Below are 12,036 nucleotides of genomic sequence, written 5' to 3' on the forward strand. Positions count from 1 at the left end.
GAGGAGGCTCTGGCAGGGGTGTGGCCTCCATATAGGGGCAAGAGGACAGGCAGCGAGCTAATGTCAATGAAGAAAATAAGGGACAGTGAAGGGTAGAGGGCCTGGGAGGCAACTGAGCAGGGAGAACAGGAGGCTGTGGTTAAGGAGGGGGATGTGGGGATTTGGAGGCGGTGACAGGGTTTGAGTGGGACGGGGGCACTAATGGGTCAGAAAGTCCCAGAGATGGGAGATGCAGGGATTGAGGAGCCCGAGTGCTGGAGGCCAAGGCTGCTTCAGGGGCGGCCAAGCAGACCGCAATCCAGGCACTGAGGACACAGTGAGTGGGGAGTGACCGGTGACAAGGAGGCAGGTGCAGGGTCTTTTTCTCTGGGGAGAGCCATGGGAAACGAGGCCTGGGGGAGGGGTTCCTTCACTATTATCCTCCGCTGGGGGGTGTGTCTGAGAGCCGCCCCTGCCCGCCGAGCCCCACTCAGGCCAGGCCAGGCTCTCGAGTAAACCCCTGGTAACCAGATCCAGGCCCACAGGCAGCAGAGCCCTCACAGCCGGAACTGCCTCCTCGGTTGCTAGGGGACACCAGCGCACTTGCTCATTGCCGGTGCTGCAATGTTTCTGTCAACTGTGAATAGCTCTGGGAGGCTGCAGTGGCCACGCCTTCCCGAGCTGCCTACCAGGGCTGAGGCCTGTGGCTACAATGTTAGAAAAGCACATCTTCCATGGTGGCGGCAGCACGGCCCAGCTCTTGCTTCTCTCAGCAAAACTCCTTCCTGGCCTTGGGGGCAAATCAACCAGGGAGGATGCCCTGTGGTCCCAGGCACTGGGCCTACCTTTCAATTCTCCATGGAGCCCCCACCCTGCAGGCCGGCCACCCCTCTACAAGCCAGAGCAGCGATGATCACCACCACCAACAAGGAGGGCACTGTGCTAAGCTCTGTCCTCCGTCTTCACGGGGACCCCTAAGGTTAGTGTGATCCTTATCCCATTCGATAGACAAGGAAACTAAAACTCCGAGAAGTGGAAACTGAAACTCAGAAGACACCGAGCTGAGAAGCGCTGGACTGGATGCCAACCCTGGCTGCCCAAGGTTTCGACCTCTTGATGGCTCCAGCCCAAGCTGGCCTGTGCGCAGTCACAGGCTGGATACGCTCGGCCGTCAGCACTGGGCCATGGGCAGAGGCTGGACCCACTGGCCACGCCACCAGCATTCATGGGTCTTTCCAGAAAGCCTCCCCTGCGGCACAGTGCTCGGCTTTATTCACTTACTTCAGTCACCCACGCGTGGCTGTGAAAGGCACTGAGGCTGGACCTGGAGGGGGTCGACCTGGCGCATGGCTTGCACACCCTCACTTTGCTGCCAGCTGGAGAAGCAGCATTTTGACAGGCCTCCTGAGCCCTAAGAAGCTTCAGAGATGAAAGCCGGGCCTGCCTCCCTTTCCTGGAGGAAGAGTGGGCTGACTCTGAAGGACTCTGTCCCCCCACCAGAGGGATCCGTGTGGCAGCTCTTGTTGCCCCAGAGCTGGCACCCTAACCCTTGGCAAGGTTGACCCTCGGAGCACCTGTACCAGCTAACAGGGTGGGGGTGGTAGGGAGTTCAGGGACTGATAGAGGATGCTTTTGCCCATAAGAGGATGCCTTTGCTCAGGACATATACAGAAGAGAAAATGAGCCAACAACCCTCTTTCTGACAAACCCCTCCCCTATTCAGGTCTAAATCCAACTCTTGGAACACACACGGTCCTCTGAGGCTTCCTGTCACTTCACCTCTCGGAGCCCCAGGTTCCTCACCTGCTCATTGGGGCTGAGAGTACCCACCTTATTCTAGGATGAAATCAGTGAGCCTACCCGCTGGCCTCCCCACACAGCCTAGCCAGGGCCAGACACAGGGCTGACCAGCACAGACCAGAGAGCTCGATCTGATGGGACCGCAGGAGTGAAAGCAGCGTGTTTGCACTGGAGACCTGCGGGTGGCCTAGGACAACCCTGGCAGTAGCTCTGAAGGGTTTGTACCTGACGGCGCTGCCACAAGAGGCAGGAGGCGAGGCTGCCCAGGCAGTGGTGACTGCAATGTGGGTGGCCTTGCCCTCTGCCCTGCTGGAACCAGGGACATTTGGTGCCACCCCCTGCACACCTCTCCCTTCTGACCTGGTGGCAGACTGGTTGTCAGGCAGAAAGCTCCCTCCCTCCAAGGCCAACAGGGTCGTTTCCCTTTGACCGTGCGAAAGGGCAGATGAGTGGGCCGAACGTGGAGAAGTCCAGTCCAGTTTCAGAGCCTCCACCTCATGCCCGCTCCCGCCTCCCCCACAGCACAACACCTGTGGAGTTGCTCTACCCATTTTATAGACTTGCCAACGGAGCCACTGCTTCAGGCCACACAGGCCCTCTAGCTGCTGTGTGCGTTTCCTGACACGACCTGGGGAAGGGTGGGCAAGTGTGTCTGCTGTGCAGGACACTGGTCACCATCCCATGTGGTCTGGGACCCTGAACTGAATGTCCCACACAGGGTGCCAGACCAGCACCTGGGATTCAGAGGACTGACCCAAGGACCAGAACATCCTGTTTCCTCCTGGGGTTGCCCCCAACTCGGGTGGCACTTCATTAGCTGCAGGTGGAAGGGTGCCAGAAAGCCATGTTCAAGGACCCCCTCACTTCCTCTGGGGCGAGTAGGAGGGATTAGAGGTTGTAGGGTCTTCCATGCTCTTGCTCCTCCCCAACCTCTATACCTCTATAGCTCAGCCCTAAACCACAGCGTCTGTACCCCTTTGTCATCTCACTCAGCCCCCAAAGCTACCATCCTGGACCAAGCCAAGATCACCAGTCTCTCAGCTCACAGCTGGGGGGAAAAGGGGGTGTTTAGCCAACCCGCCCACTCCCTCCAGGCCCTCAGATTCCCCCTCGGTGAGTGTTTGGAAGTGGAAGTCACAGCAGGGCAGTCCCTGCTTAAAAGCCTTCTGTAACTTCTAGACACTTCGGCCCACCCAACATCCTTTCACTCCACAGAGGTGAGCCCACCCTCACCCCTCTGCTCACTCCATTTCTTCTGTCCGGCACCCCGGGGAGCCATAGTCACACCTGTCTTCCTTGCCCTGGCCTAGCACATACTTGTTGGGCTGGTTCAGCTCACTCGACATTCCCAGTTCCTCCCCTGCCTCTGACTCTAAGCAGGAGCTTGTGTGCTGCACCCGGGCAGGGCTCACAGAGGCCACACAGGGGCCGGAAGCCAGGGGAGCTGGAAGCCTGGGTCCTTGCCCCCGCTCCAGTGTCTCCAGCCTCATGACCCTTCACCAGGCCTTCCAAAGGGTTGGGACCAGAGGGACTCAGACCCAAGAGCTGGATCCTTCCCTGTTCTACAAAGTCAGTAACCTCCTCCCTGTATGAGACCTGGAGGCCCTCAGCCCCTGGGCCAGAGGTCACAGTGTGAGCCCTGGTGAGCCACAGCTGCTCCGGGGCAGTGAGCAGTGGCCTGCGGGCAGGGGGCGGCAGGAGCACTCACCCTCTCCAAGTCCTGCCGCAGGTGTGTGAAGAGCTTCAGGCGGCGGTACAGGACGTCCTGCTCCTGCTGGGCCAGGTTGTCCACCTCGTCGGTCTTGGGGGTCAGCAGCGGTTGGTTGGCATTGGCTTTCCTCTTCAGCTTCCAGTACTGGTAGATGAAATCGACCAGCGCCTCGGCCAGGTCCAGGCGCTCAGCCACCTCGGCCGGCTCCACCAGCTCATAGAAGTCCTCCTCCAGCTGCTGCAGTCGCTGCTTGCGCAGAGTCACCTTCTCCAGGTCCTCGCCGGCCGGGCTGGGCTCCACCGGCTCCGATGTGGGCTCAACCCTCGGGCCCCCGTCACTGTGCTCCTGGCAGAATGACTTGAACTTGACCTCGTCGTTGTCTGCTAATATAGTCCGCATTTCTAGGCCATGGTCAAAGGCGCATGTGACGTGGAATGCCGTGATGCAGGAAGGCATGGAACACTGGAGGGACAGCAAGTGCAGTGTCAGACATGGGGGGATCCCTGATGGGAGGTAAGAAGGATGTGGGCATCCCCCAGGGTCCTGAGAACGAAGAATGCGGTGAGACCCTAAATAAAATGGCATGGGCTCCTAACACTCGACTGGACAACCCCTCTGGGGGCAAGCTGCATGCCTGTGTGGGCAAAATGACTTTGGAATCAGAGGCATCGAAAGAGACTGGTGAGGAGTCCCTGCCTCCTCTGCTCCTGCAACGTCAGGGGAGCTGTACCTCCTTTGTCCTCTGGGAAGAGGGACTGCACTTGGACCCTTTCCTTCTCTTGCCCAGGCAGCACCTGCCCCTCCCTCCCAGCCTGGGATGATGGTCGTGGGCAGCTGATAACTGTCTCAGCGATAACCCATCCCACTATGAGTGGCCATTTCCGCTGCACTCACAAGCCATCTGAAAGCCGTACAAATGGGCAGAGGCACAGCTAGGTTTGCAATGACAACTGTTCCTGGAGAGACAGGATGTCCCTACCTCCCAGCCTATAGGCCAGTAGCAGTAGTATCACCTGGGAACTTGCTAGAAATGCAAATTCTCAGCCCCACCCCAGCCATCTGTGTTTTAACAAGCCCTCGGGTAACAAGGATCACACTAGGATTTGGGAACCACTGCTGTCAATGGACTGCTGCAGCCCTGCCCCGTGTGGCAAGAGCCTAACTGATTCCCACGCCTGCTACATGTCATGCTTGATGCCAGAAGCCAGGTCAATGTATTTATTAAGCACAAAGAAACCTGGTCTTGAGCTTAATAAGTCAAAGTCCTCAGCACTCCAATGGGATGGTAAGCCTTGGCTCCCAGGCCTGCCCCCTATGCCTAGAGGAATGCCCCCCACGTGGGGTTCTGACTGCTCCCCGTCTCAGGCTTCCTTGGCCCATTAGTGGCTCTGTCTGTAGCACCACTACAGACAGGTGGAGGGGGTGGCACCTGGCTCCTGCATGGGCTCCCGGGCAGCAGCGAGGTGAAGTGGCCATGTACCTGGATGCAGGTGCCCGTGCACTCCTTGCACAGGCTGCAGGACAGAGCCCAGCGGCTGGCTGGGATATGGGAGATCTTGGTGATGGGCTCCATCTTCTCGGGGCAGCCGATGCTGACCTGGGCAGGACACAGGGAGCTACATCAGGCCTCTTGTCCTCAGCCTGCCCCAAGGATCCCCAAATGGGGGGCTGTCTGCTGACACAGGTGGGAGGCAGACAGGACAATGGGAGAGCCCCAGAATCCCCAGTCCTTCCTGACTGTCCCAAGCTGACCAGTGGGTGAGTGTGGGCTCACCTGCGACAAGTCTCACATTGTTTGTGACTGTGTGAGACGGTGCACATCAGTAGTGTAACTGAGTGTGTGTGCCTACAACTGTGTGGCCCTTGAGACAGAGATGCTTCAGAGTGTGTGTGTCTAAATGAGTACATGCAAGGTCCCCTCTCTTCTGTACCTCAGCCCTTTGGCAATAGCATCTTCCGAGTTCTTATCATAATTTGTCTTTATTTTATTTTTCTGGGCAACAAGTAATGGTCTCAGGGTTGGGGTAGCATCTCTTCTTGGAGGCCTTCCAGGGCCCTTGTTTAGGCCCTCCTGTCTCTCCTATGGGGACTATACCCATGTCCACATCTCCTGGGCACAGCCTCCCCCCCGCACCCGCCGCCCATGCCTAAGGATGGAAGAGCCCCTGCCCAGAAGTCCTAAACCAAAGGGCTCCCAAGGTGGGGTCCTTGCTGGTTCTCTGTCCCAGGGCATACTCAGTGGAAGCAAGTGACCACTGCTGACACAACCACCATTATCACAGAAGCCTGCGAGGTGGGTCTCAGCAAGGTCCTTCAGACTTGGAGCCCAGGAAGGTGAGGGCCACCTGGCTTGCTTCCGGGCATGGCAGCATCGGAGTGAGGTCCCATTCTGGTCATGGCACATAACAGGGCCGGGGCTGAAACTCCAGGAGATTTCAGCATTTCCTGTTTCAAATAAAATGGGATGCCCTCTGGGAGGCCAGGGCCTCTGCGATCTCACTGTGGACCTAGTCTGTAAATCCACGGTCCCTCCCCACCTAGACTCAGACCCAGGACACCCCTCTATCTAGCCACAGCCCCAGCAGCAGGCCCACTACCCGACTTTCAATTAGGCTTCCACCCAATTTCCTTTCAGGTCACCTGGCTTACTTCTAAGACAGCTTGGCTTTGGTTGGAACCACTGCCTCAATGGGGGCGGACCCACAACCTGCTTTCCTGTCAGCTGCCTGACTTTTGTCCAGCTCTCAGACCTACCACTGGATTCCCAGGGTCCATTTCCCCTGGAAACCACCACCTGAGTTCTGACCAAGTCCATAGCAAAGTTCCCTGGGAGCCCCAGTGTTCTCCAGGCTCAACACCTGAGATCCCATGTTCTGTGGCTCATCACCCTCCTTTCCCAGTGCTCTGCCCCCTGAGTTCTGAGTTCCATGCAGACCCACTTCCCCGGGGCCGCCCCCGCCCCACCTGCCCACCTCAGGAATCCACAGAGCGCAGCTGACGTGCACCCACTTGGTCCCACTTCTGGTCGGCTTCAAGGCTCCTCCTCGCTTGGGGCAGAGCAGGCACTTTGGCTGGACACCCAGGGCACACGTCCGGCACAGCCAGCTGCCTGTGGGCACCTTGAGGATCCCATAGCAGGCCTGGGAAGAGAGCAGGGTGGTCACAGGTCAGAGGCATTGGTCAATCTGCACCTGGTCAGGAGTCGGCTGTGAATGTCCCAGCCCCCACCCGGGCTGGGAGCTACAAAGCTACCCTGCTACCAGGCTCTGGCAAGGAGACCCCCTGAGGACTTGTCTGTGTTGTGTGCGAGAAGTCACCATTTCAGTCCTCTGTGGAAGGGCTCATGTCTGCCCTCTGCTGGGAGGACTGTCCCTTTAGCCAGAGGGTCCTAACCTGTGAGGGGCCTCAGAAGTGTCCACGCTGCCTTCAGCTGAGTGTGTTTTGGTGTGTATACTGCCTGAGGACAAGGAGCAGACCTTCCATCTTTTTTCACAGGCATCTGTGAAGGGGGTCCTCTTAGTCATGCTGAGGGTTCATGAACCTAAGAGCTGCTGAGTATAAGGGGTGTGGGTGAATGGGGTGTACTGCCTCCTACCCGCCCTCCAGGGGAGGCCTCTCTGAGTTCCCAGGAGACAGTCCAGCAGCGGTGTGTGTGGGGGAGGGCAGGCGGGCATCAAAGTCAGAGCCCGAGTGGGTCCACTGTGTTCCAGTCAGGTCTGCAAACAGCCCAGGGATGCCCAAGGTCCAAGGGGTGGGCCTGGTCAGGCCAGACCCAGTTTATATCAACAATGGTAACAAACACTTAGAGCCCTTAGGATACTATTCGAAGCCAATAACTCAGACCTTTCTACAACTTAATCTTATGTACAGTTGAGGGGAGAGGTCCAGAGAGGTTAAGAAACTCGCTCTAAACCACAGAGCTTGTAAAGGGCAGAGCCACAATTTGAAACTAGGCAGCCCGGCTCCAGGCTCTGCTCTCAACCACTACACTGAGCGGCCCCTTTGTAGTGCAGGATGGTAAGGAGCAGAGGAGGAAGGCAGGGGCCGTGTGCTCAGTGGGGAGTCTGCCAGGCAGGACAGAAAGGTCATCCAACGGGCCTTTACTCAGGTCTGGCTGACGGAGCTGGCCCGGTGCCACAGGACAATCATGCCAGTCCCTTCCTCCCACCTTGCCCTTCTTCCCAGAAGCCTGTGCCCACAGTGCTGCTACACTCCCAGTCAGGATGACCAGCTCCAGGCAGGGGCCCGCCGGGCTGCGTGTGAGGACACAGTGCGGATAGGGACCTTTGGGGGGCTGGCCACCTGGTGCACGCAGACGTTGCACTTGTCACAGAAGACCATCTCGTTGCCGTCTTCGCCCTCGGGAGAGCGGCACACGTCACAGACGACGTCCTCATCATACTCGATGCCCAGCCCCTCCTGCGTCTCAATGGCCCGCGCCATGTTCTGGTGGCACAGTGTCTCCAGCTCCTCCAGCACACGCTCCAGGGTCAGCTCGTCCAGCGCTGGCCTCTCTGTGAGGACAACAGGGGAGGGAGTGAGAAGTGCGGCTTTTCAGGGCAGATGGACGGGAGGGCTTCCATTCATCTGGTGTGACCTGGGAAAACAGGTGGGCTGTCGTGGGCCTCAGCTCCATTGTCTGAAAACTGAATGGGCTGGACCATCCGATCTCAAAGGCCCTGGGGCCTGTCGTGGTGTTCTGACTCTAGACAGCCTGCCTGCAACCACACACATGAAGTGTACACGCAGACAGCATCTCTGGGATGCGGCTGGCTCCATGGGGAGTCCACGGCTTGCGCTGTGTGAATGGGGGACCTCTGAAGGTGGCTGAATATGACAGAGCTGGCCCTGACACATGTTGGTGGACTCCAGCCGGGAAGTCCATACTCACTCTTCATGTAACAGTCACGCTGACTAACCCTATTCCCAAGAACTGTCAATTACATGCTAGTATCACCCTCACCTGACAGCTACAGAGACAGGCACAGAGACACCAACAAATTCTCCAATCGGTAATGCTGCAGGGACTGTCACCCCAGATCCATTCAGTGCAAAAGCCCAGTCGTGGCTACTGTCCTTCTGAGGGTGAGGATGCTGGGATTCAGAAGAAAGCCCTGCCTGGCCTTCCCCCGGTCCCATTCTCAGCCTGGCAGGTCACCTACCCATCTCCTTGAGCTCCAAGTTGATGAGCTCCAGCCAGTAGGCGTCAATCTCGTCCAGGTCATAGCGGCTGCCCCCTGGCCAATCAGGCTGGGAGCCCTCGCCAAGTTCGGAGCTGCTAGGGGACACCTGGGAAGGGGGGCCTTCCAGCGGCGGGAGGATCCTAGGAAATCAAGAGGGGGTGGTGTCATGAGGGGAAGGACCCTCAGCCTGCCACCCTTGCTGGGTCTGGAGGCATCTGGTGAGTTGGCCAGCCCAGCTGAGGACCTAGTGAGACTTGGATCCAAGCAGTGCCCACACTTCACTCCCTTCTTATGCTTCCTTCTCCCGCCTGCCCACCCTGCAGCCTCAGATGACTACGAGCAAGCAGGGAGGCAAACAAAGGGCTGTGGGCAGAGTGGAGGATGAGAGCCGGGGCTGACCCACAGCCCTTGCACATCCATCCATACACCTCCATTCTGCTCAGAGCGGGCACCTGGGCCTTAGCTAAAGCCCCAGGATCTGGATCTGCCCTGCCCCGGCCCGTAGGAGGCCTTCCAAGTGCTGTCCTTGGCAACTTCCCGTGCCAGCCACTCTGGGACACGTGGAACAGAGCCGGGTGGGCTCCAGGTCCGTCAGCACAGCCCTCGAGGCTGCGGAGAGGCCAGGATTGTCCCCAGGCCCTCACAGCCCTGGTTCCTCCTTCACCAACAACCTGAGAAGAACTGAGGCCAGCTTTCCTCTGGGTGAAGAGGAGTCCTCTCTGGCTACATTATTGCCACCCAGGGTGGCCCTTCCCACATAAAAAAGGTCTACTGCCACGAGAGCAGTGTTGTCCACACACCTTGCCCTTCCCCCTCAAAAGAATGTTCCCTGAGCAGCGAGTCTCTGTCTACGGTGCTCCCCTCACCCCAAGAGGACACTGCCTCCCCTGGATACTAAGATGCACCTACTACAGTCCCAGATCACACTCCAGTAAACCCTCCCTCAGGCGTGGTGCTGCCGCTGAGGCAGCTTGGAAGGGCCCTGGCTGCAGAGTGGGGACTCAAAGCCCTGCTGCCCCACGTAGTGGGTACTTCTGGGCAAGCCACTTAACTTCTCTGTGCCCCAGTGACCTCATCCGGACAATGGGCTAATAAGAATAGTATTTACCTTCTATGGTTGGTGTGAAGAGGAAATGCATGAAAACCTGTAAAGCTCCTAGAACAGTGCCTGGCACACAGTAAGCCCTTCCTGTGTGAGTGTGTGTTTTAAGACCTCTGGACATCACTTTGCTCCTTCTGAAATGGAATAGAGCGCTTTTTGCCTTGGGAGGGCACACGTGCCCTCTTGGTTCAGCATGTGCTGCCCCTCAGTTCCTGGTACCAGTTCAAAATGCCAGCTTTTCCCACCCCCCACTGGTTGCCATGGTTATTGCTGTGGAGCCTGGCCTCTGTCTGGCCAGCCCTGCCTGCGGGGCTGAGAGGCCTCTCACTTGCCCAGGAGGCCTCCTGGGGTTGGAGACAGGGCTGCCAGGGGCTGTGACTCAGAGCAGACAGGAGAGGGCAGGGCCCCGGACTCCAGGAAATGCCCCGGTGTCAGCAAGAGGCAGGAAGGATGAAGGAGACAGGAGGCAGAATGGCCTCCAGACCAGGGGGGAAGCCCAGAGGCAGTTGAGGGGGGCAAGGGGAAAGTGAAAGGGCTTGGTGCCACCTTTCCACACAGAGGCCCAGATTAAGGACAGCTTTGGGTGATGATGATGATTATGATGCTAGCACAACTCCCCTAGTTCCCCCAAAAGGTCATTTCTTTTTTTTTTTTAATATATTTTTATTGATTTCAGTGAGGAAGGGAGGGAGAGAGACAGAAACATCAATGATGAGAGAGAATCATTGACTGGCTCCCTCCTGCACACCTCCCAGGGGGACCGAGCCCATAACCTGGGCATGTGCCCTGACCAGGAATCAAGCCCGTGACCTCTGGGTTCATAGATCAATGCTCAACCACTGAGCCATGCCGGCCGGGCCCCCAAAATAGAAGCAAGATGAACACTCTTAGTCCTACAAAAATTACGCCTTTCCTCATGAGGCTCTGATTTGAATTAATACAGTCTTTTAAAAACACAGGCTGATTTCTGTCATGACCTTGCTTTGTTTGTGCCCCCCAGCATATGCTTAGTCGGGGTTTTGGATAACTTTTGCCCAAAGGCCCACCACCTACCAGCATAAACTGCCCACACCTTATGCTCAGGCAGTTGCCACCTGGCCAGAGCTCTTGGGGCCAGAATCACATTCCTTTCTCTGGGAAGCTGGGGTTAAGAGGCTCATCAGAAAGGCATTTCCTGTGCTTCCTGGGCCTCACCTTCATCCGTTCGGCCTCTTCTGGCTCTAGCTAAGGAGGAAGCTCTCGCACCAGGCATGGACCAGCCTGACCCTAGGCCAGGTCTCGGTCTCAGCCGCAGCCAGCTGTACTGAGGTCAGCTGGGAGGAGATGGGCGGCTGCGCTGGGATCCGGGAGAGGGGCGGGGTCTCTACTCCAAAAGACCAAACAGACACCAGAGGGTGGTTCGGCCTGGGGCTGAGTCTTTTGGACACACTGAGGGAGCAGGGTAAGCCCTCACTCAGGGCCTGATCTGGGGGCAAGACAGATTCTCATCACCCAGATACATTTCAGACCATGCGGTGGGCAGACCTGCCCAAGGGCCGGGGAAGACGGGGGAAGGAGGCAGAGACAGAGGGGCCGGGGGAGCAGCCAGGGAGGGCAGTCAGAACCAACACGCAGGGTGGTCAGGGCACAGGCTCTCTCTGGGCCTCACGGGGGTGACCCAGGGCTTGTTCCCAGGGCCTGCGATTTCTTGGCCCAGCCCACTAGGCCCTGACACTCATGCAGGGAATTCCCCAGAATTTCCCAACTTCCTCATCTATAAAATGGGGACAGTAATATGTACTTTATAGGGCTAATATGATAATTAAGTGAGAAGATGAACATAACAGGCTCAGCACAGCAAGTTCTCAGAAAGAGAGTTCCTATAAGAATTTTGACTTATAGTGGCTGCCACGCTGGCCTCCAGACAAGGGCCGTGCGGGAGGAGGTGCTGAAGAAGGTGGAGGGAGACATGGGAAGAAGAGGCATGGAGATCTCTCCAAGAAGCACACCCTTCCCTGCCTGCAGTCTATCCTCTTCAAAGAGCATGGCCAGGCCAGGCTGCCTGGCTCCTGTCAGCTTACAGCACATGCATATGTGGGGAATGCACCCAGCAGAGCCAGAATTGCCTGAACACGTGCTCTCCTCTTGATGTCAACAGATAAGGCAGGCTGAAGCCAAGCTACTGGTGTGGAAGCATCTGCAGTTAATTACCCAGGCCAGCGATGCTTCCCGAACCACCTGACACTGACATCAAGGAGAGGGGCAGACTGCTGGGCTGAGCC

At 57.7% G+C, this 12,036-nt stretch overlaps 1 protein-coding gene across 8 annotated transcripts in view; it reads right to left on the minus strand.

The window, feature by feature from the left end:
• Positions 1-12,036, minus strand: part of JADE2 (jade family PHD finger 2) — a 50,673-nt gene that overhangs the window by 13,127 nt on the left and 25,510 nt on the right. For 7 of the 8 annotated variants that reach the window (XM_006086587.3, XM_006086586.3, XM_014453905.2 and 4 more), the window contains 5 exons: positions 8,653-8,813; positions 7,793-8,004; positions 6,463-6,630; positions 4,971-5,087; positions 3,488-3,952 (listed from right to left, as the gene is read on the minus strand). In XM_006086587.3, the coding sequence (XP_006086649.1) occupies positions 3,488-3,952; positions 4,971-5,087; positions 6,463-6,630; positions 7,793-8,004; positions 8,653-8,813 (1,123 nt within the window). The remainder of the gene's footprint in view (positions 1-3,487; positions 3,953-4,970; positions 5,088-6,462; positions 6,631-7,792; positions 8,005-8,652; positions 8,814-12,036) is intronic. The other variant, XM_023752157.1, reaches the window with a different exon arrangement.

Source organism: Myotis lucifugus, unplaced genomic scaffold, assembly GCF_000147115.1.
Source record: "Myotis lucifugus unplaced genomic scaffold, Myoluc2.0 scaffold_28, whole genome shotgun sequence".
Taxonomy (NCBI): Eukaryota; Metazoa; Chordata; class Mammalia; order Chiroptera; family Vespertilionidae; genus Myotis; species Myotis lucifugus.